At 26.0% G+C, this 25,688-nt stretch overlaps 2 protein-coding genes across 6 annotated transcripts; both read left to right on the top strand.

Annotated features, from left to right (window-relative positions):
- Window positions 1-672: 672 nt before the first annotated feature.
- LOC126908651 (methyl-CpG-binding domain protein 4-like) lies at window positions 673-2,687 on the top strand. Of its 4 annotated transcripts, none has more exons than XM_050690919.1 (4): window positions 673-800; window positions 1,725-2,024; window positions 2,095-2,244; window positions 2,312-2,687. In XM_050690919.1, exons 2-4 carry the CDS (start codon window positions 1,736-1,738, stop codon window positions 2,488-2,490), a joined length of 618 nt encoding a protein of 205 aa, XP_050546876.1. In that variant the 5' UTR covers window positions 673-800; window positions 1,725-1,735; the 3' UTR covers window positions 2,491-2,687. The 4 variants fall into 4 exon arrangements, with proteins under 4 accessions (XP_050546876.1, XP_050546877.1, XP_050546879.1 ...); XM_050690920.1 differs by lacking the exon at window positions 673-800 and adding an exon at window positions 982-1,146; XM_050690922.1 differs by lacking the exon at window positions 673-800 and adding an exon at window positions 1,267-1,291 and having other exon boundaries at window positions 1,917-2,024.
- Window positions 2,688-4,763: 2,076 nt separating this feature from the next.
- Window positions 4,764-10,302, top strand: LOC126908654 (uncharacterized). Of its 2 annotated transcripts, XM_050690930.1 has the most exons (3): window positions 4,764-4,988; window positions 9,311-9,913; window positions 10,026-10,302. In XM_050690930.1, the coding sequence occupies exons 2-3, from the start codon at window positions 9,688-9,690 to the stop codon at window positions 10,136-10,138; spliced, it is 339 nt and encodes a 112-aa protein (XP_050546887.1). In that variant the 5' UTR covers window positions 4,764-4,988; window positions 9,311-9,687; the 3' UTR covers window positions 10,139-10,302. The 2 variants fall into 2 exon arrangements, 1 of the variants encoding a protein (XP_050546887.1); XR_007704807.1 differs by lacking the exons at window positions 9,311-9,913; window positions 10,026-10,302 and adding an exon at window positions 6,825-7,252.
- The last annotated feature ends 15,386 nt before the right edge of the window (window positions 10,303-25,688 follow it).

The following is a 25,688-nucleotide window of genomic DNA, read 5'->3' as shown; positions in this document are numbered from 1 at the left end:
TTCTATAAATAATTTCAACTGTTTTCAAACTCTACAGGTAATGTAATAATGCTTGTTAACTATAAATATATAGTAATTTTTATAACTTATATTTAACTAAAAGTTTGTAAAATTGTTAATAATTGAATGATTTATTAACAATATATCTAGCTAATACCCTAATTTAATTAAATAATAAAAGTGAACGTGAATTTAACAAAAATAATTATCAAGTAATTAATGCCTACATTTTCAGTTAAGTAATTTGACTAGTAATTTATTACTACAGTGATAATGAAAAAAATAAATAAAATGATTAATTAATAATATTCTAAATAGGCTGCAGTTCTATTTGGGGAAAGAAGGAGAATACTATAAAATAATTTGAAAACGTAGAGCCTTTGATGTTTATTTTTTATAACAGAAATATAAAATTAAATTATCGATTTATGATTGATAATAATATATTAATTAATAGATTCAATTCAAAATTATATTAAAATTAAAACTCATTTGTTACATGTTATCACTATAACAGCACACAATAATATAATTTTCGTATACTTGTTTTTCATAAATTTTAAACGCAGAATTGGTTTTTAGTAGGAATAAAATTTATTATTCTGTAAAATGAAAAAATTAAAAATTCCACTGAGGATTATTGATAAGAGTAATTGCTATATAGTGGCGGCAATTTAAATTCACACTGATATACGCAATTGAAATTTATCGATCATGCATGTTAGACAGTGATAAGTTATAGAAAATTTTAAAACTCAAATCATATATATGATTATATGTTGTGGAATGTTGCTGATTAGGTAATATCAGATGATTAATATCTTACCATATAATAAATTAAGGAATAATTCCTATCAAAATATCAGTACTCAAATAATCTTTATTCTAAAGGAACAAACAAAAATGGTTTATTAGACTATTGTAGAAAAAAATTAATCTTTAATTTATTTGTCAAAAATTTTAATGCAATCTTAATGCTAATTTTACTTGCAAAAACTTTTTTGTTTATTTCTGATGAATAAATTTAGTTAAATTTTTCGTTTGTTTAACCATTTTCAGCTTTTTAAAAACAATTTCTCAAAGTGAATTAGCAATTATTTTTGCATCATTTTTTTTTTTCAAATTATCTTAATTAAGAGAATATAGGTAAATATAGACTTTTTCAATAATTATGCAACATGATTCTTTTAATACTAGACTCTATTTCTCTTAAAATATTAAGTTTTTGGTGAATTTATTTTTTTTGGACCAGTAATCAGAAGTTATTAACAGTTTTAAGAAATGAAAATAGGTAAGAGATGTGGGTATTGCTATTTTTATCATTATATATTTATTCCTCCTGCCTAGTTATAAAAATGTTAATAACTTCTGAATTCTAAGATGTTATCGACTAATCCTTTTCTTAATTAGATCATTATCTAACTACTAAGCTAGTTAATTTGTATGTTGTTATTTGAAAAAATTAAGTTGACACCTTTTTGAAGTAAGAGAAATGAACATAACACATGAATTATATATGTAAATAATATAAGCCAAAAAAATTATTGTTAAATAAAGTCTTGTACACTTTATAACATTTTGAGCTTATGTTTTTTTTTTATTGGGTTCTTGACCAATAATCACTTTGGGTATCCTCAACTAATTTATTGTTTTATATTTAGAATAGAATCTTATTGAATGTGTTGATATACCTACTTATATATAGAACAAAATTAAATTTTAAGGCGAAAATTAAATGGACAAAAATTTTATCGAGAATAAAAATAAAACTATCGAAAACAAAATTTTATCATCTACCAAAAAAAAGATATCATTAAAAATAAATCATTGTAGAAGACCAGGTTTGGTCTATAGAAATTTGGTGAAGAATTTGGTAAACTCTGAGAAAACTAGTGTATATTTTAAAAACTCTATAGGGAAACAATGGATACCACCTAGGTCACCTTATGCTTTGATTCAAGAAGACCTTTTCCATGATCCTTGGCAACTGTTGATTGCTACAATATTTTTAACCAAAGTTACTGGTAATATTAGCTAATCAATAATTTAATTTTACCTGATTCTTTTAGTGCATAATACATTTGTTTTTAACAGCTAAAATGGCTATACCAAAAATTCATAAATTTCTTAAAAAATGGCCAAAACCAGAAGATGTTAGGAAAGCAGAAAGATTAGATTTACTTCGATCTGTTGATAATTTAGGATTAGAAAATACAAGAGTTAAAACTATTAAAGGCTTCACTGGTAGGTTAACAATATTTTTTTTATATTTTTAATATAACTAGTTTAAATCATACATTTTTATTTGCAGAAGATTATTTGACTAAAGATTGGAAGTATCCTATAGAATTATATGGGATTGGAAAATATGGTAATGATTCGTATAGAATATTTTGTGTTAATGAATGGAAACTTGTACAACCTGATGATATTATGCTATCTAAATATAAAGAATGGCTTTTACGGAATGAAGAAACTTTTGGCTTATAAAACTGTTTATATTTTTACTTTGTTTATGATTTATTATTTTATTGATAATTTTTAAAGACCTATTTATATATTTCATTATCATGTTATTGTAGATTATAATTTTTTTTAAATTTATTAGTAACATAATTATAATATTACATTTTTTAATCTAAATACTGTTGAAAATTCATCAAATAATATATAGCGAATCATTTCAACCCTAGAATTATTATTTTACAGTTATTATTTACTCCTATTATAAATAGACCAATACTTTTTCTGCATTTAATAATTATTTAATTTGTTCTGTCACTAAGTCATATTGGTGAAACTAGGAGGTCAATAGAGTCAAAAGGTTATTATATTTATACTAAAATTTATATAATAAAAATTGATCACTTGTGGCTAATTAATTAAGTAAAATTAAAACTATATTAAAAATATTATTAATTTAAAAAAATATTAAAATACTGATGTATCTGGTCAGTATCTGTTTAGCGTTGATAATGGTAACATTGTTTCCGAAATACGTATCCGCAAATACGTATTTTCATTAATTTTTTGTGCTTTGAGTTTAATATTTTTTAGTTTTTTTAAATTAATAATATTTTTAATATAGTTTTAATTTTAATTAATTAATTAGCCACAAGTGATCAATTTTTATTATATAAATTTTAGTATAAATATAATAACCTTTTGACTCTATTGACTTCCTAGTTTCACCAATATGACTTAGTGACAGAACAAATTTAATAATTATTAAATGCAGAAAAAGTATTGGTCTATTTATAATAGGAGTAAATAATAACTGTAAAATATTAATTCTAGGGTTGAAATGATTCGCTATATATTATTTGATGAATTTTCAACAGTATTTAGATTAAAAAATGTAATATTATAATTATGTTACTAATAAATTTAAAAAAAATTATAATCTACNGATTTAGCTCTGAATGGTGTAAATATTCTGTTCAATTACATAAAAACCTGCTAACTTTACCAAAAATTCTATGATTTTTGGCTTTAATGTCCAATAACTTCTAAAAATCGTGATTTCATATAGTTTTTCTATTTTAAAGTACATTGTATTAATTATAATTTCATGTTGAATTAAAAAATTTAGGTTCTTTGGAACTTATATATAATTGAAAAGAAAAAAAAATCATTATGTTTATGTTCCCACGGTACCTTAGTCAATGATTAGATTTTCAAAAAAAAAAGCATGTATTCAGTAAGACAAATATTAGAATTATTCTCAATAAAAATTTCAGTGTAACGTGGTATAGTTTGGACAACTATAAATGATATCTTACAGCGATTAACATTTATATCATGAAAAATACTGTATATAACAAAATTGTTATAAGAGATCTTGAAATAATCATCTTATAAATTGGCAATAGAACTTAACACAAATTTAAAAAACAATAAGTTTTTATTACACTTAGTATGGCACATAAATATAACTTCACTAACCAAATAGAATATTACTCACTCAGTCAATCAGGACGGTGGGAATATGAAAAGTATGAATGATGTACGACAATGCTTGAGTGAACATGCAAATACTCGAGAGTTCTATTACAAAACTTGATGAAGACATCGAAAAAAAAAGCAAATATACCCTTTATGCTTATATAAATTTGTTCCATTTTTCGATTGTATTAAGATAATGAATACACTATCTATTAACATTTAACCACATTATACTAATTATACATATATTAGTATATTGCACTATCATTTAGAATATGCACAATTATACACATGCTTTTATTATTAAGCGGCATGAGGAGGACATGCTAAAGAAAAAACATAAGTACATTTTGTAATATTCTTCTCTGGAATATTAAAAAAAAATCAATACCTTTTTATTTTNTTAATATTCTTCTCTGGAATATCAAAAAAATCAATACCTTTTTATTTTTCAGACCACAGAAAAGAATACGCTAACACTATTACGCATCTAATTCTGATCTTGGCCACTATAAAATAGCCATGAGTCATTGTCTTTCTCAGCATCTTTGAGGCACCACAAAAGCATTAAATAAGGGAAGTTAATAAAAAGTAACTGTCTTGCCTTGATTGCAGTACAGATTGGTGACTCAATATGTCTATGAAAAGACATGACACAATTGAGACACCCCATCCCTGTTTATGTCGATTGTGGTACATTATATAAAGGCTGAAGACCCTGTTTTTCTAGTCAGTCACTCATTCACTTTCTTGTCTCTTATTCTCAATTAACAATCTCATTTATCAAGTTAAAATCTTTAAAATTATTCCCTACATATTCTAGCGTATTCTTTATACTGTGCCTATATAGTTTAACTTTTCTCGCTAAGTTTAAAACGTACATTTTTTAAAATAACTAACTCTTTGCTTAAAATATTTACGCTTGTATAATTCCCGTATAATTCTCTTTTATTAATTTACCTAATATAATTTTAACAACACTCTTAACAACCACAAGTCTATACAATCAAGAATCTATCATCATCAGTGAATATAAGATAAGGGTAATTTTAATACACTAACTACATTAATCAAGTAATAACTAGAAACAAAGTACTTGTATTTATTATGTCTTTACGGATGATGTCATTATCATTCTTTTTTATTAATAGCATCCCCATCAACTTTATTTTTAGTTATTACAATACTTCAATGCAAATCTTTAGATACTGTTTAATTTTAAAAAATTGGTGGACTATTCCAAAGGCTACATGATCTGCTAGTTCATTATTAATATCCTAATTAAGATAAAGTATGTAGAATGAAAAAGGGATTATTAAAAAATATTATTTCTCATAAAAAAATAATGTTGATCCATACACTTTTCAATATGTCATAGCATTATAAAGTTAAAAATGTAAAAAATAAAATCGAGAATTTTCACACAATAATAGCATTCGGTAGCCATTTTCACCGTGAAGATAAAATAAAGTCCGAAATTTTTTTTTCACAAAATAAAGTAAATTACATTAGCTTTAATTTAAGATATATATAAAAGTGTCAGACTTTCCGGAACACTTTCAAAATTTAAGTTGAAAAAGTTCTACTTTCTATATGCATTTTTAAGTTTTGAATCCCCTCTGTATTAAGGGAAATGGTCCGATTTAAAAATAAAGTATGTCGAATGAAAGATCTATATAAATACTACTTTTCATAAAAAAATTGTACTGATCCATACATTTTTCAAAAAGTTATAGCATAATAAAGTTAAAAATGTAAAATACAAAATCGAAAATTTTCACACAAAAATAGCATTCGGTAGCCATTTTCACCGTGAAGATAAAATAAAGTCCGAAATTTTTTTTTTGCATAATAAAGAACATTACATTAGCTTTAATTTAAGATATATATAAAAGTGTCAGACCTTCCGGAACATTTTCAAAAGTTAAGTTGAAAAAGTTAATTTTTTGTGAAAAAGTTGTCATTTTAAATCCCCCCTTGTGGGCAGGTTAAGGGTTAAATTTATGAAAAAAATATACCAAATGAAAGGTAATGATATTATGCATCTATATAAAAAAGAATTATATTGATATGTTTATTTTTGAAAAAGTTATGGCACTTTTAAGTAAAAAAAATTGAAAAAATTTCGAAAATTAGCGATTTTTAAATTTGTAATTTTTTTGGAGATTTCCCCCATTTACGGGGAACGAGGGCATTTTTTTCAATTTTTGAGGGTAATGTCTTTGACTAGATACAATTTGTGATCTTTTGACGTATGTTTGAAAGAAATCGGTCCAGTGAGAGCTGAGAAAAAGTGGTAACAGACACAAAAAAAAAATAAACACATCTTAGTAAAACCAATACCTTCTCAGCTTCGCATCGAAGCTAAAATTTAAATAAGTTTAACATTCTATGGCATATTAATTTGATTTATATAATATTTATGAAAATCAGTGTACTCCTCTTGTCAGGTATTTTAAAATCAAATAAAATACAAAACGCAGAATTTTAACACAAAAATAGCATATTTTTAAATACGGTTGTCATTTTCACAATGAAGACAAGTCCAGAGGTCAAATTTTTTTTTCAATATAAAGTATATCACATATGCTTTAATTTGAGGTATATATAAAAGTGTCAGTATTTCTGGAACATTTTCAAAAGTTAAGTTGAAAAAGTTAATTTTTTTTAAAAAGTTGTTATTTTTGAAACCCTTCCTGTGGGCTGGTAAAGGGTCAAATATTTATACAAATTTATCAAATGATATAAAAATACCTAAGGTACCTATAAAAAAAAATTATATTCATTTGGTCATTTTTAACAAAGTTATAGTAGTTTTCAGTAAAAAAAAATTGAAAAAATGTCGAAAATTAGCGATTTATAAATTTGTAATTTTTTAGGGGATTTTCCTCGTTTACGGAGAACAAAGGAATTTTTGAAGATTATGTCTTCGACTAAATACGATTTGTGATCTTTTGACATATTGTTCATCAAAATCAGTCCAGCGAGACCTGAGATTGAGCGTTCACAGACACAAAAAAATAAAAATAAACACATCAAATAAAATTAATACATTATCAGCTTCGCATCGAAGCTAAAAAGATTATTTTTTTTTTAGAAGTCACCTAAAACATATTGATAGCATTGATTAAAGGGGAGCAATCGCCCATATCCCCCTTAAATACGCCCTTGGTATAGACAATAATTATTAATATTCTAATTATAATAATTGAATTAATATTATAGAATAATTACGAAAAAATTCGACAAGTTATTATTCCTGGGACTATGTAAAAATTTTATTTTTAAAAACAATATTAATTACTATGATTTCACGTTATACATAATCTTTATATATATAAACTTTGCTTCGTTATAAAAAAAAATTCAAAGCAAAAAAAGTACATTTGAAAATTGGAGCATTCTTAGTAATTTTCAAAAATTATTGTCTTTAATATACCCTATTCAATTTTCATTAGGATTTGTGTATTTTTGTAAAAGTTATGGCAAAATGTAAAAAGGGAGAAATTTTACTGAAATGTTGTGATTTTTAGCTTAAAGTCTAAATAAACATAGAAAAATACCCCAGGAACGTTTATCCATTTTTCATCATAAAGAACTCTGAAGGAACTTTAAATTCTGAAACACTTTTTAAGAATTGAAAATAATTTTTTTTTTAATTGATATTTTTGATCTTGTACGATTTCTCATAAAAAACAATATTCGAACAACAATTTTTTTTAATAATCTAGTAGAGTGTTGTAATTGGATATAGGTTCTAATTTGTCAGACCTTCCGGAAGATTTACATAAATCGAATTGGTCTAGTCAGAACTGAGACTTTTCATAGACGCATCACAGTAAACCCAATACTATCTCAGCTTCGCATCAAAGGTAAAAATGAATAAAACTTATCTTTTAAACTTGTTAAAATTTTTTAGTTTATTCATCGAATAATTAAAAATAAATTTTTTAAAATATTTGTAAAATTTATCACTCATCATAATTGTATTATAATTGAAAAATTTAACACAAATAACCTTTTTTACCTTTTAATATTTACTTGAACTTTAAGATAAAGCGTTATCCTATACTATCCCGTATTATTTTATAGTAAAATATCTAAACATATACTATAAGAAAATTTAAATTATTTGACTTTTTTAAATTATACTACTTTTTTTAAAAAAAATTAAGAAAAAAACTCATTTTTTTAAAAAGCATAAGGAATTGAACATGGTAATACATAATATGAACATTAAGCGAAAGTCTATTAAAGTTATTTGTTAATTATAACTGTACGCCTGTGTGAGTACTGATAATCTCATATATTAAAATAGACATTTCAAGGATGGAATTGTGCATTTCATAAATATTTTCATGCAATATCAAAATTAGTAGTACAATAGTTTTCGTTTTGTTTTTTTCTTTTGACTGGCGTCTTGGCACAATTGCCACATTTGCATTCAAAGATTTATTTTTTTGGCTTATAAATATGAAAATACATATTCTATATAAAAACAATTAGCTATATTTAAGATTTAAAAATTTGTAACTCCATTTAGTCAATTTTTCAGGGTAAGAAAAACGCAAAATTCAAATTTTGATCCTTATTCAATTTTTTTTAATTTTTATAAAAAAATTATATATATATATATATATATATATATATATATATATAAATATTTCTACATACTCACATATACAACTTCATTTGTCGGAACTATCATTTAGGGAAATAATAAAAATGTCGGTTTATAATGTATACAAATAGCTAAACAAACGATAATTTTCTTGGTTGATATAGAAAAAGATTCTTTATCAGAATAAATTGTCATCAATCAAAATATCAACCATAAAATATTAAGTCAACAGTCTTTTAAGACATAAAGGATGAATTAAAAAATTATTATAATTGATAAATCGAAATAAATAAATTAAAAAACACTATAAATGATTTTCATAACATAATTATTGTTAAAATTCCTATAAAATATTTCCAATAAAAAAAACCCAGCACAGTGCGGTAGCTGCACAGTGAGGACGTGGCATAGATGGGTCAAGTATAATGATATCTGACAGTGATTAAAATCACTATCATAAGAAACGCTTCGATGCAAATATGTAGATAGTGTTTAATTTTAAGAAATTGGTAGATTATTCCATAAGCTACATGATCTCCTATTTCCTTATTTATATCCTGATTACAAGTTTTATGATTTATAAGTGTAATACGAGGTGTGATCCAAAAATACCCAGACTGTGTTAATAATATTTATAACAATTAAGATAACAAAATCCCGATAATTTCATTCAATAAAGTAACTTCTAACGAGAATTTGAGCATTGGTTTGAAAACAATAACAACATTTATTTTTTTTTTATAGCATTTTTAAAAAAACATGTTTCTGTTATGCGTCGATTTTCGAAATGGAAACAATAGAAGAACAACGTGTATACATAAAATTTTGTTTTAAATTAGAGAAAAGTTTAAATGAAACTTTTGAACTTTTGAAGCAAGCTTTTGGAGATGATGTTCTTCTCGGACAACATGTTTTGAGTGGTTTAAAAGGTTTAAGGAAGGTAAGACATCCATTAAGGATAACGAACGACTTGGTAGACCCTCACCAGTAAAACAAAGGAAATTATTGCTCTTGTTCGTGAAATTATTCGAAATAATCGTCCATTAACTATAAGAGAAGTTGCAGAAAACGTCGGAATATCTTATGGTTCTTGCTAAGAAATATTAACCAAAGAATTGGGCATGAGCCGAATCGCAGCCAAATTTGTTCCTCGTCTCTTAACCGATGAACAAAAACAAAACCGAAAAACAATCTCTCAAGAACTTTTTGAAAGAGCAGAAACTGACCTAGACTTTTTGAAAAATATTATAACTGGTGATGAAACTTGGATTTACGGCTATGATATTGAAACCAGTCAATCGTCCCAGTGGAAGTCAACAAATTCCCCTAGACCAAAAAGCAAAGCAGGTAAGATCAAATGTGAAAAAAGGAATTACCTTTTTTGATTTTCGTGGTTTAGTTCATCGTGAATAGGTGCCTCAAGAACAATCAATAAATCAGTATTTTTATTTATGAATAGATTACATGAAAATGTTAGAAAAAAAAAGCCAGAAAACTGGAAAAATGGTTCTTAGATGTTGCATCACGATAACGCCCCGGCTCACAGCTCATTGCTCATTCGCCAGTTCTTAGCGAAAAATCAGACTCCAGTTGTTCCATAACCACCATACTCACCCGACCTGGCCCCATGCGACTTTTTTTTGTTTCCGAAGTTAAAATCTACGCTCAAAGGATGTCCTTTTCAAACAATTGATGACATAAAATAAAATACGGAAATCGATCTAAAGGGCATTCCAATAAGTAGTGATGAGCAAAACAAGAACAAGACCAAGACTGTCAAAGTCTTGGTCATAGTCTTGTTCTTGATAGCTCAGTCTTGGTCTTGGTCTTGCTTTGCTAACTCAGTCTTGGTCTTGGTTTTGGTCTTGCAAATCTAGTCTTGTTCTTGTTCTTGGTCTTGCTTTGCTAACTCAGTCTTGGTCTTGGTTTTGGTCTTGCAAATATAGTCTTGTTCTTGTTCTTGGTCTTGCTTATAAAATCTTGTTCTTGTTGTGAGTCTTGTCACAATACTCTTGCAAAATCTTGCATTCATTTATATTTGTAAAAATTTTCTACTTAAAAGGTTTAAATAACGAAGTTATCTACTTCAGTTTGTAAATTCAAATTTAATTTATATGCCATAGGATTTTTAAGTTAGAACTTAATATTAGCATAAACAATATGGATGATTTTTTTATGAATAGTTTGGGGTATTAAAAAAAAATAAACAAATAAATTAAATTATAAAAAAATAAGACGTTATTGAAACAAAGTATTTTTTCACTTTAAACTGATGGCGTAATATTGTCCGAATGGTAACGCAGCGGATGTGCGGTCGGGGAGGACGCGATTTCGATTCTCCTAGTCGGATAATTTTTTTTGCATTTTAATTAATTTTTTTCATTGAATAATGAACATGAATATATTTATTTTATGAGTTTACCAGTCGCCGGTTTTATGTATCGATTTTTAAAACCGGTTTTAAATAATAATCGCTTTCTGTTCATAGACACAGTTTTTAAAAATTATTGGTTTTGATTAACAAAACCGAAAAAAACTGTTATAACCAGTTTTTATAAAACCAGTTTCAGTCTCCGCTTTAGAAGTAAACAAAAATTTTATCTAATTTTATCATAATGTTTGAAGCACGGAATATTTATTTTTAATCTTCTTTAATTATTTAAAATTAATTAATTACAATTGAATGACAATAAATTTTGAAACATGATTGTAAAATTTTAAGTTAATCGGTAACATCAGCTCATAGGTAATATTTAATTTGAACAATACGCGTAATGAATAAAAATCAAAGTAAAATTTAATATTGTCGAATCTGTCATTAATAATCTTAACGATTTTAACCAACAAAATTTTTTTTTTTTTTTGCAAGAGTGCAATACTCTTGCAGTTTTATTCTTGTTGTTGCAAGATTCTTGCATTTTGAGTCTTGGTCTTGGTCTTGTTCTTGCAAGTGTAGTCTTGTTCTTGTTCTTGGTCTTGCTAAAAAAGTCTTGGTCTTGTTCTTGTCAATTGAGTACAGTCTTGATGTTGGTCTTGCTGATATTATTACAGTCTTGGTCTTGTTCTTGGTTTCGTAGAAATGCAAGACCAAGCCAAGACCGCAAGAACAAGAGTAATTCTGCTCATCACTACCAATAAGTGCCTACCAGGAATGTTTTCAAAAGTTGAAAAGAAGATGGCAGCGGTGTATTGCTTCCCAGGGAGGTTATTTTGAAAGTCATATTGTGTATATAGAATAATATTGAGTTAATAAAGTTTTATTTAAAAAATCCGATTATTTTTTTATCACACCTCGTATATGAATGTTGAATTAAAGAGGTATATAAATAGAATTTATTGAAAAAAAAATAATGTATTGATCCATATATTTTTCAAAAAGTAATAGCATTACAAAATTAAAATTATAAAAAAAAACATCATAGTAGAACCAATACCATGATCGCATCGAAGCTAAAAAGAAATTTTGTACAAAAATCTTATTTTTTTATTAACTTTGATGTTTGTTTTCATTATGAAAAACTAAAGCCTGAAATTTTTCATTTTTAATATTAAAGTGTCAGAAATTCCGGAACACTTTCAAAAGTTAACTTGAAAAAATTAATTTTTTGTGAAAAAAATATATTGATTTGGTTATTTTTAAAAAGTTATGGCAGTTTTCAGTAATAAAAAGTGAAAAAATTTCGAAAAATAGCGATTTTTAAATTTGTAATTTTTTTTAAAGATTTCCCCCATTTACGGGAAATTTTTTTCAATTTTTGAGAATAATGTCTTCGACTAGATACGATTTGTGATCTTTTGACGTATCGTTAAAAGAAATCGGTTCGGTGAGACCTGAGAAAAAGTGGTAACAGACACAAAAAAAAAAACACATCATAGTAAAATTAATACCTTCTCAGCTTTGCATCGATGCTAAAAAGTGTGAGCTAAAATAATTTCTAAAAACTTGATGTCTTTTTTAAACAATATGTAATGAAACTTGAATTATTGTATGTAATCAAGAAACTGAAAGGTAATCCATGTATTAGAAGTTTCCAACTTACCCGAGGATGAAAAATGCACAAATGAGCAAGTCTAAATTGAAAGTATTGTTTTCTTTGATATTGAGGAATAATTATGTTTAAATGGGTTCCTAGTGGGGCAGACAGTCAACCAATATAATTATAAAGAAGTGTTAATTAAATTGTGGGTACGTGTTAACAGGAGCGGACTTAGGTATGTGGTGGCTCCTGGGCGGATTGCATTGTGGGGGCCCCTTATACATAAACAAGGAAATATATATTTTTACTTATTAAATAACAATTATCATATTTGTGATACCAATGTATACCAAACTTGTGGGGCCCCTGGGCTGCAGCCCACTCAGCCCTCCCCTTAATCCGGCCCTGTGTGTTAAACAAAAAAGGCCACATATTTGGAAAAACGGCTGGGTTCTTAACTAAACAATGCTTCAGTTCACAGCGTAATTTCAATCCAACGGTTTTTAATGGAAAAAATCTTACTATACTTCAATATCCCTCCTGATCTCCAGACTTGGCTCCTTGTGATTTTTTTATTCCTGAAAACTAAAAGTTCATTAAATGAAACCCATTTTTAAACATTTGATGAGTTAAAACTAAAACAACAATACTACCTAAAGAGCTGACTGAAAGCGATTGGCAATGTTGTTTTTAAGAGTGACAGCGGCGTATGGAACTGGATGTTGTTACAAAACGGTTTTACGTTAAAGGTGATTACCATTAAATATAAATATAAACCATTTTATTAAAAAAGTCTGGTTATTTTACTGTCACGCCTCATATTTCAATGACGTAATATATGTTTATAATTGTGTAAAAGGTAAAATAACTCTGTCTAGAAAAACGTCTGTCATATGTATTTGAACGCTTTAACTTGACTTGCATTATTTTTCAATATTCTGGTGAAATCAATATTTAAATAGTCAATTTTTCTAAAATGAATGTTCGTCATTTTTTAAATAATATTAAAATAAATAATAAATTAAATAAAATTAAAATAATTATGATACTTGTCACTTTTTATTTAATTAAAAACAAATTAGGATTTTTGATAACATAAATTTGATGTATTTGTATGCTCTGGTAGGACGATCGATGATTATTTTAGTTTTTTTTATCCTGCAATAGATTACACCGATTGCGCCAATCGACGACGCTTAGTTAACTATTCCAATAGTATTGTTACTACTACTACTACTACGGCCACGGCTAGCTCCTACAACATCTGTAAAGTATATTCGCCACCGATGCGTTTATTAAATGCAGTGTAATAGGTTCAGTGGTGCGGTAAAACACAAACTTCGCGCGCGCATTGCTGAACATTTGCGTCGTTCACTTTATTTTTTCACGCCAGTTAAAGTAAGTANGCTTTATTTTTTCAAGCCAGTTAAAGTAAGTACTAGCCACCTTTAATAGTTCTATTTTTTCAATTTTCACCAGAACAAGTTTTTTCATCTTATAATTAATATTAAATCATAGATGGCAGTTTTAATCAAAACAAAATTTCATTGAAGCTTTTTGTTACTAAGATGACCGCACTTAATCTTTTATGATAACTTGTCCTCTTTTTGTGAACGTCGTTCTATGTTAAGTCTATTTGTCTAGATGTCCATTTTTTATACTTGATCTATTATTGCATATTCTTGTGTAATAGTAATCTGACAGTTTTTTTAATACATAAAAAGTAGAACAGTGTTTCAATCTAATAATTTCAAATACAAAGCAGATTAATTTAATGTAAAAAATGTTCTGATCGCATATATTTTTTATGAACAAATTCCATTTGATCAAAACGGCATTTGTCTTTTAAATTAACGTCAGCTGTCTAGTACACTTTAGTAACCATGCTGTATTTATTAAGCTTAATATTCTAAGCATATGACCATATAAAGACCAAAATATTAAAAATCGATCAAAGTTTAAATTATTTTCGACAATAATTTAATAATTCACAAATAGAAACATTAAATTTATTGTAAAAACTTTCTAATCGTCACAACTAAGTTTCATCTTTGATGTTTCTCTAAAGAAATATTTTTTTTATTTACGAAAATAGTAAAAATTGAAAGTTGATTCAAACATTTTTAAAAGAATATCGCAAAAATGTTAAATTCTTTAAAATCATTTTTTGACAATTTTATAACTCATAATTTTTCTACTAAGTGATGAAAATTCAAAAAAGTGTCTCTTGCATCTTACACAAAATCTATCATGAAAACAATTTACATTATTTAATTATTGTTTTTTTGCAAACTGATAAACACATATTACTGTTTATAAATTAATTTATTATACTATCAATTAATTCGACTTTTATTACATTGACTATATTAATAAAATCAACATACGTCATATGCATCAATATTAATATATTTTATATTATTATTAGAATATTGATGTAATATAGTAGTAGTATATATATATAATACACTACTCAGTTTATACAACTACTCTGAATTCAAAATTTGCGTATTATTTAATGATATGTTATATAAATAGCCAATTGAAAAAATTAACTTACATACGAGACTTAAATAGTAAATTTAGGGAAGGTTATTTGTGAATGTTGTTCAATACAATTCACATTATGACTTTAATAAGACATTACAAAAATACACATATTTTAAACTTGTATCAATGTTGTTGTTTCTTTTTAAGTAACAAAAATCTGNTGTTTAATGTTGTTGTTTCTTTTTAAGTAACAAAAATCTGTTTAGCTTATAAAAAATTAATATTAGGTATATTTTAAAAACCTACAGTTGAGGCTATGGAGTTTAATTCGATTCTATCATAGAATAATACATTTTTATTAAACATAATAAAATGATAACATACTATTATTTTTGTTGAAATTAATTAGAGTAACATACAATATTATGCGCTTGTTGGGTAACAATTGATTTTTTACAGTACAATAATTGAACAGAATATTTATACTTTTTTNCAGTACAATAATTGAACAGAATTTTTATACTTTTTTTTGTGTAATTATTCGTTTCGGTCATATTTAGTATTATCAATGATGATTTATGATTATTGCTCAATACTCAGACCTACGCGATTGTTATTATTTTGAATTTTTGATTTCTAGAGGACGCCTTAGGTATTAGACGAAATTTCAATTGTTTTTAGTATATATAAACGCCGGTAGCGATATAAAAGTAATTATGATTTGTTATAAGTTTGATAATAGCACCCGGGTAACAAAATAATTATTGAGACAACTTGCTCTATGAAATAATAACGGATACGTAACTTTTACTATAAAGTTAGAGAGATTTAGAATTAAGTGAATTTTTGTCGTCAGTAATTTTTTTCGGTCGTCTAATTGCCCAAATGAAAGTAAACAAACATGTCAAGAGTGCTTCCAATGTCGTATTGGCCGATACTACTTAAGCGTTTGTACGAGTTTATTTGTCTCTTGACAATGTAATATGTAAATGATTCTGGTTTCTCCTGAAAAACAAATAGTTGGCAGATCAATCATCCTATTGAAAGGAATAATGCACGTTTCTTTAAATATCTTTACTCCGCAATTGTTCCGCTTTCATATGAACCTTGAAATCAAAACCTTATTGTTATAAATAATAAATTGCATATTCGTGGGTTGGGGCATTATTAGCGTTGAAATTAATGGCAAACGCCCGTAGATGACATCGTAACGGACAGCCAGCCACTAAAAAATATGAGCACGTGTTGAAAATACCTCCTACGTACCGGCGTTTTTCCAAAACAACGCGATTTTATTGCCATGCAATGTCTATATCGTAAATAAACGATAATTAGCACATAACAGCCAACACGAACATTCCATTGATTATTTTAAAAGTTACATGTTTAGATTAATTTCATCAATTATCAATATTTCAGTAATGTTAAGTGGAATCGATATTTTAAAAGTATAATAATATTTTTTTAACGTTATCGAGTTAATATTTGTTGTTAACTGTTCTCTAGATTCCAATTGATGTTTATTAAAAATAACTAATCAATTGCGCTGGGAATGTATTAGTTTTTTATTTGGGTCTTGTTTTGCAGGAGATGTTAGTTTTTCATTAATTAAACCTGACATAGAGCAATGTCCTTAGTTTGGCGCCATTGTTGACTAACCGGATAGTTGTTTTTCTTATCTTCTTTTATACTTTTACCTGTATTAGAAGTGGTATAATTATAAAAACTCGAGATAACTAAAAAATGCACTTCAAGGACCATTTTTGTATTTTACGCTATTTGTCTTCAAGTATCATCAAAATATGTTGGTATTTTAAACAACTTAACATTCCTTGTTGATGTCTAAAAAATTTAGTTTGCTGATTTATAAATTTATTAGTTTTTCCTGTTAGTTTTATACCTACTTGACACACTCAATAAAAATACCGTGATATCGATTAATAGTTTAAATTATCATGTTTCATTAATTATTTTAAATAATGGCATGGTGTGACACAGTGGATCATTTAGTAGTCCCTTTAAAGCTGATGTTTAGTTGCGCTGTTTGCTGTTGGCATCCGTATTGGTGACCATACGGGAACTTTAACAGAAACACATACCTTGTCTTCATACTGGCTCCCCAGTCATAATGAGATTGCGTTAGGTCGACAGCCGGTGTTAAATTCTGTAAGGTACAACCGAACCCAAATAATTGAGTAGAGGCTAAGGAAATTATAAATCAATTATTTTAAATAACAAATTCAAGAATATTGTTTATGTAAATTATAAAACTATGAAAAAATATATGATTTTTTTACGGTTTTCTAACAGTATAGTTTCTAATTTTAATTAAAAATTCTATTTTAAAGTTCAGAAATTGCCCAAAAAAGATGTAAATTAATTGTAATTTAATATTAGATTTGGATTCATTTCGTAATAAAACAGGTCTAAAGATATAATTTTCAGTTATGATGATGAACTACGCAATATAATAAAGTTTTTCTTACAAAAATCTGCAATCACTGCAAAAGAGATAAGAGTTGATCTTGACATAATCACTTAAATAAAGAAAGTACATTTAAATTTGACACTATTGAACGCTTTGTATGTATAAAAAGTATATAGTGTACTTAGATGTAATAATACTAGCTGGCAATACATAACAAAATAAATAATACAAATGTTTAAAATTCTATTCGGATACGTATTTATTATATTCCACGTAATACATCATAATAATACTATACACTTTGATAATAATATTATGTGTTAAGACATTTTGTAGCCATCATGAGCATTAAAATAGTATTATATTAATTTAGCTAATTAAATAAATAATTTTACTACTATACAAACTACCAGAGAATCTTATTTTATTTTAAAAACATTATCATGAAATTAAATTTGTTTTGAAAATTAGAATACTATTAATAATTATTTTATTATTGTTCAGATGTTACTAAGTGAAATTTTATGTTCATTATACTCTGCTTGGATCGTGTACAGTCTAAACATAAATTATAGAAACAAGGTTCTATTGAGTATTTAAGTTCGGATTTAGCTGTCACGTTAACGAACGATTGACACGGTAAAGTAAGGACATAAAGAGTATCTTTGTAGGTTGATCTAAAAGTAAACAGTTGGACACAAATATCGATAATGATATTATAATGTAAATTTTACTGTTATACGACAACTCTACTATGATATTTTTATGCTCATTTAAAATAACGGGGTCAATAATATTAGAGCTTCTATCGCCCCTTCTTCTGAGATTTAAATATATTTACTTTCACTGTGACATTGTTTGCAAACAATTTTCACACGGAATGTATTGTCGATAGGTAAGTTCTTTGTACTGTTACTTTATAAGGTTGTGAGCTTTTAAATAGTTCTACTCAGGAAACTTTAGTGTTTTCTATATCACNTAAATAGTACTACTCAGGAAACTTTAGTGTTTTCTATATCACAAACTTTATTAATTTACACAAATATTAACAATATACAGTCCTATATATGATTAAATGAAGTATATTGCTTAACTTAACAGAGATAATTAGATTCTTCGTTAACTTAAGTTTTGTTCATTTAACGACTAATTAACATATTATTTTGGTATTTTTCGTTAAATACCAATTTTAAAAATAAAATTCTTAATACTATAAAAAATTTAATTTTATCAAAATTAGATCGAAAACATTTGTCTTGAACATTTACTGTTAAACGAATAATATTTAACATTTATTTTACGATTTTCTGTTACTTAATGTCATAAACTAATAAACAAATTTTTCAAAACTCGTTTGTCTCGAACAAGTAGAGAGCCGATCGGGGGTTTTTTTAGAAAATTCCTATATAATCTTGTTAAGCCATGATTAAAATATACTTCTAAGATTTACTGAAATTAGAATTGGTGAATGTAATCAACATCATGCAAAAATGTATACATTAAATATTTGTAATATAATGTATTTTATAAATTTTGCCGTGTCTGCACTTTTTTTTATGACTTTTTTTTTCAAAAACTTCCAAAAAATACAGAGTAACAACTATTTCTTAATTAGTCTTGTTTGCAAGTTCTTATTATGCCTATCATAAATGTTGTAGCTTTTTTATTATCGTCGAGATCCTTTGGGTTCTAAGAAAAATAATAACAATTTAAATATTAATTTTCAACAATTAGGAGGGTAAAATTACATATACCCACTTTAAAAATGTTTAATCCCCTACAATATATTTGTAAACTATTCCTTACATTTACTTAACTTAACTAGTGAAGTTAATGAGATTTGGTCAACTTAATTTTTAAGGTAATTTCATAAAGAAATTAACTTTAACTATTAATTTGTTAACTTTTTTTAATGTACTAAATTTTATGAAATTAAAAAAAATCATGAACTTTATCATCCTTGGAATTATGTATTTCCATTTGTATTGCTTTGACGTTATACGTAAACAAAACCTATTTAATTCTTTGGTAATTATCCAACTATTTTTCCATTCAATAGAATGGTTTATTAAGATCTATAAATATAAAATTAATTTTTTATTTACGTTACTTATTTTATTTAACGTCGTACGTTGAATTTAAATCATATATGATTTATATTTGTAAATATATTTAAATACTAATTGAAGGGTTTATTTTAACAACCAGATAACTTCACTTTTGAAAACTTTCCATTTAAAAACAAATTTGTTTTGCACTTAAATGTAAAAAAAAGACTTCTCTTTTAATTACTTTATTTTTAATTATTAGACATATATATTTATTGTACTTCTACGTATTTCCGTTGTAAATTTTTAGTTGAAAGAAAAATGTCCAAAAAAGGTGGGTTTAAATGGTTCTATTATAAAATACAAACCTCAAATAAGAATTAACTAAAAATCTCAAAAAAAAAAAAATAATAAATCAAACGAATTTTATACTTGTTATTTGTTTTTCAAAGTTAATAAATTTCTTTTAACACAAAAAATGAATATTGTACACGAACATACAAAGTAAAAGTCTTATAAAATATGAAAATAATTTATGTCTATCTCAATATTCATTTTACTTATAAGATTTAAGATACTAAAAAAAAGTAAACAAATTTATCTCTGAACTATCGACCGATTCGAAACCTTTTCAAAAATGATAAATGATGTGTAGTTAATTGAATATGGCGCCAACAATTTTTAAGTTTTAGTATATTCTTTCTGCGTATTACCATTGTTGGTTTATAACTTTGGCAACGGCCACTTAATAACGCGATGATGTAGAATATAAACTAAAAATACATAAAGTTTGTAAAATGAAGTACAATTTCGATTTATGATATTTTTATTTAGTCAAGTGCAGAAAAAAAAAGTAGTGGACACTTCAAATGTTGCCAAGTTCTGAATTTAAGCTTTGAATGCCGCTAGCTTTGAGTGCAGAAGGCATGAGGTAAAGCACTGTACTTAATAACTCCCCAGGTTACACCAATTCAATCTTCAAAATTACCTGGCGTAAAACAACCTAATGGTCGACAAATTAACTAAAAAAAATATATTATTTAAAATGAGTTGTACAATACTAAACCGCTTTAGTATAAATTAAAAATACATTTTTCAATAGAATTATATTTAAGAATCTACTTGTACAGCAATTAAATAAATGTTAAACATTTTANTGATTTATAAATTTATTAGTTTTTCCTGTTAGTTTTATACCTACTTGACACACTCAATAAAAATACCGTGATATCGATTAATAGTTTAAATTATCATGTTTCATTAATTATTTTAAATAATGGCATGGTGTGACACAGTGGATCATTTAGTAGTCCCTTTAAAGCTGATGTTTAGTTGCGCTGTTTGCTGTTGGCATCCGTATTGGTGACCATACGGGAACTTTAACAGAAACACATACCTTGTCTTCATACTGGCTCCCCAGTCATAATGAGATTGCGTCAGGTCGACAGCCGGTGTTAAATTCTGTAAGGTACAACCGAACCCAAATAATTGAGTAGAGGCTAAGGAAATTATAAATCAATTATTTTAAATAACAAATTCAAGAATATTGTTTATGTAAATTATAAAACTATGAAAAAATATATGATTTTTTTACGGTTTTCTAACAGTATAGTTTCTAATTTTAATTAAAAATTCTATTTTAAAGTTCAGAAATTGCCCAAAAAAGATGTAAATTAATTGTAATTTAATATTAGATTTGGATTCATTTCGTAATAAAACAGGTCTAAAGATATAATTTTCAGTTATGATGATGAACTACGCAATATAATAAAGTTTTTCTTACAAAAATCTGCAATCACTGCAAAAGAGATAAGAGTTGATCTTGACATAATCACTTAAATAAAGAAAGTACATTTGAATTTGACACTATTGAACGCTTTGTATGTATAAAAAGTATATAGTGTACTTAGATGTAATAATACTAGCTGGCAATACATAACAAAATAAATAATACAAATGTTTAAAATTCTATTCGGATACGTATTTATTATATTCCACGTAATACATCATAATAATACTATACACTTTGATAATAATATTATGTGTTAAGACATTTTGTAGCCATCATGAGCATTAAAATAGTATTATATTAATTTAGCTAATTAAATAAATAATTTTACTACTATACAAACTACCAGAGAATCTTATTTTATTTTAAAAACATTATCATGAAATTAAATTTGTTTTGAAAATTAGAATACTATTAATAATTATTTTATTATTGCTCAGATGTTACTAAGTGAAATTTTATGTTCATTATACTCTGCTTGGATCGTGTACAGTCTAAACATAAATTATAGAAACAAGGTTCTATTGAGTATTTAAGTTCGGATTTAGCTGTCACGTTAACGAACGATTGACACGGTAAAGGAAGGACATAAAGAGTATCTTTGTAGGTTGATCTAAAAGTAAACAGTTGGACACAAATATCGATAATGATATTATAATGTAAATTTTACTGTTATACGACAACTCTACTATGATATTTTTATGCTCATTTAAAATAACGGGGTCAATAATATTAGAGCTTCTATCGCCCCTTCTTCTGAGATTTAAATATATTTACTTTCACTGTGACATTGTTTGCAAACAATTTTCACACGGAATGTATTGTCGATAGGTAAGTTCTTTGTACTGTTACTTTATAAGGTTGTGAGCTTTTAATAAATAGTACTACTCAGGAAACTTTAGTGTTTTCTATATCACAAACTTTATTAATTTACACAAATATTAACAATATACAGTCCTATATATGATTAAATGAAGTATATTGCTTAACTTAACAGAGATAATTAGATTCTTCGTTAATTTAAGTTTTGTTCATTTAACGACTAATTAACATATTATTTTGGTATTTTTCGTTAAATACCAATTTTGAAAATAAAATTCTTAATACTGTAAAAAATTAATTTTATCAAAATTAGATCGAAAACATTTGTCTTGAACATTTACTGTTAATCGAATAATATTTAACATTTATTTTACGATTTTCTGTTGCTTAATGTCATAAACTAATAAACAAATTTTTCAAAACTCGTTTGTCTCGAACAAGTAGAGAGCCGATCGGGGTTTTTTTTAGAAAATTCCTATATAATCTTGTTAAGCCATGATTAAAATATACTTCTAAGATTTACTGAAATTAGAATTGGTGAATGTAATCAACATCATGCAAAAATGTATACATTAAATATTTGTAATATAATGTATTTTATAAATTTTGCCGTGTCTGCACTTTTTTTTATGACTTTTTTTTTCAAAAACTTCCAAAAAATACAGAGTAACAACTATTTCTTAATTAGTCTTGTTTGCAAGTTCTTATTATGCCTATCATAAATGTTGTAGCTTTTTTATTATCGTCGAGATCCTTTGGGTTCTAAGAAAAATAATAACAATTTAAATATTAATTTTCAACAATTAGGAGGGTAAAATTACATATACCCATTTTAAAAACTTTTAATCCCCTACAATATATTTGTAAACTATTCCTCACATTTACTTAACTTAACTAGTGAAGTTAATGAGATTTAGTCAACTTAATTTTTAAGGTAATTTCATAAAGAAATGAACTTTAACTATTAATTTGTTAACTTTTTTTAATGTACTAAATTTTATGAAATTAAAAAAAATCATGAACTTTATCATCCTTGGAATTATGTATTTCCATTTGTATTGCTTTGACGTTATACGTAAACAAAACCTATTTAATTCTTTGGTAATTATCCAACTATTTTTCCATTCAATAGAATGGTTTATTAAGATCTATAAATATAAAATTAATTTTTTATTTACGTTACTTATTTTATTTAACGTCGTACGTTGAATTTAAATCATATATGATTTATATTTGTAAATATATTTAAATACTAAATAAACGGCTTATTTTAACAACCAGATAATTTCACTTTTGAAAACTTTCCATTTAAAAACAAATTTGTTTTGCACTTAAATGTAAAAAAAAGACTTCTCTTTTAATAACTTTATTTTTAATTATTAGACATATATATTTATTGCACTTCTACGTATTTCCGTTGTAAATTTTTAGTTGAAAAAAAAATGTCCAAAAAAGGTGGGTTTAAATGGTTCTATTATAAAATATAAACCTCAAATAAAAATCAACTAAAAATCTCAAAAAAAAAAAAAATAAATCAAACGAATTTTATAGTTGTTATTTGTTTTTCAAAATTAATAAATTTCTTTAAACACAAAAAATGAATATTGTACACGAACATACAAAGTAAAAGTCTTATAAAATATGAAAATAATTTATGTCTATCTCAATATTCATTTTACTTATAAGATTTAAGATACTGAAAAAAAGTAAACAAATTTATCTCTGAACTATCGACCGATTCGAAACCTTTTCAAAAATGATAAATGATGTGTAGTTAATTGAATATGGCGCCAACAATTTTTAAGTTTTAGTATATTCTTTCTGCGTATTACCATTGTTGGTTTATAACTTTGGCAACGGCCACTTAATAACGCGATGATGTAGAATATAAACTAAAAATACATAAAGTTTGTAAAATGAAGTACAATTTCGATTGATGATATTTTTATTTAGTCAAGTGCAGAAAAAAAAGTAGTGGACACTTCAAATGTTGCCAAGTTCTGAATTTAAGCTTTGAATGCCGCTATTAGTGTCGGATATTGCCCCTAGTGCAGAAGGCATGAGGTAAACCACTGTACTTAATAACTCCCCAGGTTACACCAATTCAATCTTCAAAATTACCTGGCGTAAAACAACCTAATGGTCAACAAATTAACTAAAAAAAATATATTATTTAAAATGAGTTGTACAATACTAAACCGCTTTAGTATAAATTAAAAATACATTTTTCCATAGAATTATATTTAAGAATCTACTTGTACAGCAATTAAATAAATGTTAAACATTTTTAACTATGCAGTTAAGTTACTACAAATAAATAATAATAATTAATCTATATCTATAGATACCAATAATCTATCATTTTGTAATAATATTAATTTGTAATGTTTCGACTTCATTGAAAAAAATTAATTTGTAATATTATTGTATAAAACATTTTTATAAATTATTAAAGATGAAAGTTGAAAGTTGTGTTTGTTTTTTTGAACATAACTTTAACGTTTTTACTCTAAAATTAAAATTATGTAATATTAATGGCATTAGCTTTTTTAATTATCTTTTTGGCTGTAAGCTTTTAATAATTTGAAGTGAATATTATAGTAATGCATGTTATATAAATGCGTTTATGTACCAGACACTTCATGCAATTTAGTATTTTTATTCTTGACAAATTTTATATTTAGCCGTCATCGTTTTTAATAGTTTCTGAAGGAGAAAAAAAATGTTAATCAATAGAGACACAATTAAGGGAAATAAGAGGGGTGAATCCTCATACCTACTCCGGTTACTCAAAAGAAGTTAATTATTGGCCAAAAATGAAAATTGCAGTGGTAACAAATTTTTTCACAATGAAAATAAAAAAAAATCATTTTTCAGGGATTCTACTGAAGTTGAATAGTCACTCATCCCTTATAAGTAATACTGAAAGTAGTATACTAAATAAAAAATAATATTAAGTTTGATAAATTTCGAACGAAATGCTATTTAAAACATAATCCTCATAAATTAAAAATAACCATTTTGCGTTAGTAGTTTCACTTGTAATGGATATGTTTTTCAGTGAACAAGACAGAGGCAGTATTTCGGTAATCTTTTAATCTCAAAAGCATGTTGTATGAATGATTCAGGTTCAGTAACAAATATCCTCATTAGTATATTTAATTACAATTGTAATAATGTAAATTCATTTGTAAGTGTTAATTACCGTACGGGTANAATTGTAATAATGTAAATTCATTTGTAAGTGTTAATTACCGTGCGGGTACCGTACAAATTTAGTTACTATAAATTATGCAAACTTATAGTAAGCTAAAGGCGTATTCGATGTAGGTTATACAAGTATTATAGTTTTTTACTAGTAAAATGATGCCCAAGTGCTCTAGTATTGAATACAAATAACAATACATTATAAAAACTACTTATTTTGGGGAAAAAAACATGAGTTCGTCAATCAGTAAATAATATTTTTCTTCTGTGATGATTAAATGAAACTGTGTCTACTCGAGTACACAATCAGCAACATGTGCTAAGGCAGCGAGGAACTCTTTCAAGGAAATGCAAACAATAC

This window comes from Daktulosphaira vitifoliae, unplaced genomic scaffold, assembly GCF_025091365.1.
Source record: "Daktulosphaira vitifoliae isolate Bord-2020 unplaced genomic scaffold, ASM2509136v1 Scaffold_5, whole genome shotgun sequence".
Taxonomy (NCBI): Eukaryota; Metazoa; Arthropoda; class Insecta; order Hemiptera; family Phylloxeridae; genus Daktulosphaira; species Daktulosphaira vitifoliae.
This window is presented reverse-complemented; position numbering and strand designations above follow the sequence as displayed.

What these genes read in the sequence shown, in the direction of transcription:
- LOC126908651 (XM_050690919.1), top strand. Translation starts at nt 1,736, where the DNA reads ATGGACAAAAATTTTATCGAGAATAAAAATAAAACTATCGAAAACAAA. An exon ending in ATTTTTAACCAAAGTTACTG is followed by an intron (nt 2,025 to 2,094) that starts GTAATATTAGCT and finishes TGTTTTTAACAG; the next exon opens with CTAAAATGGCTATACCAAAA. An exon ending in AACTATTAAAGGCTTCACTG is followed by an intron (nt 2,245 to 2,311) that starts GTAGGTTAACAA and finishes TTTTATTTGCAG; the next exon opens with AAGATTATTTGACTAAAGAT.
- LOC126908654 (XM_050690930.1), top strand. Translation starts at nt 9,688, where the DNA reads ATGAGCCGAATCGCAGCCAAATTTGTTCCTCGTCTCTTAACCGATGAA. An exon ending in TAGACCAAAAAGCAAAGCAG is followed by an intron (nt 9,914 to 10,025) that starts GTAAGATCAAAT and finishes ATTTATGAATAG; the next exon opens with ATTACATGAAAATGTTAGAA.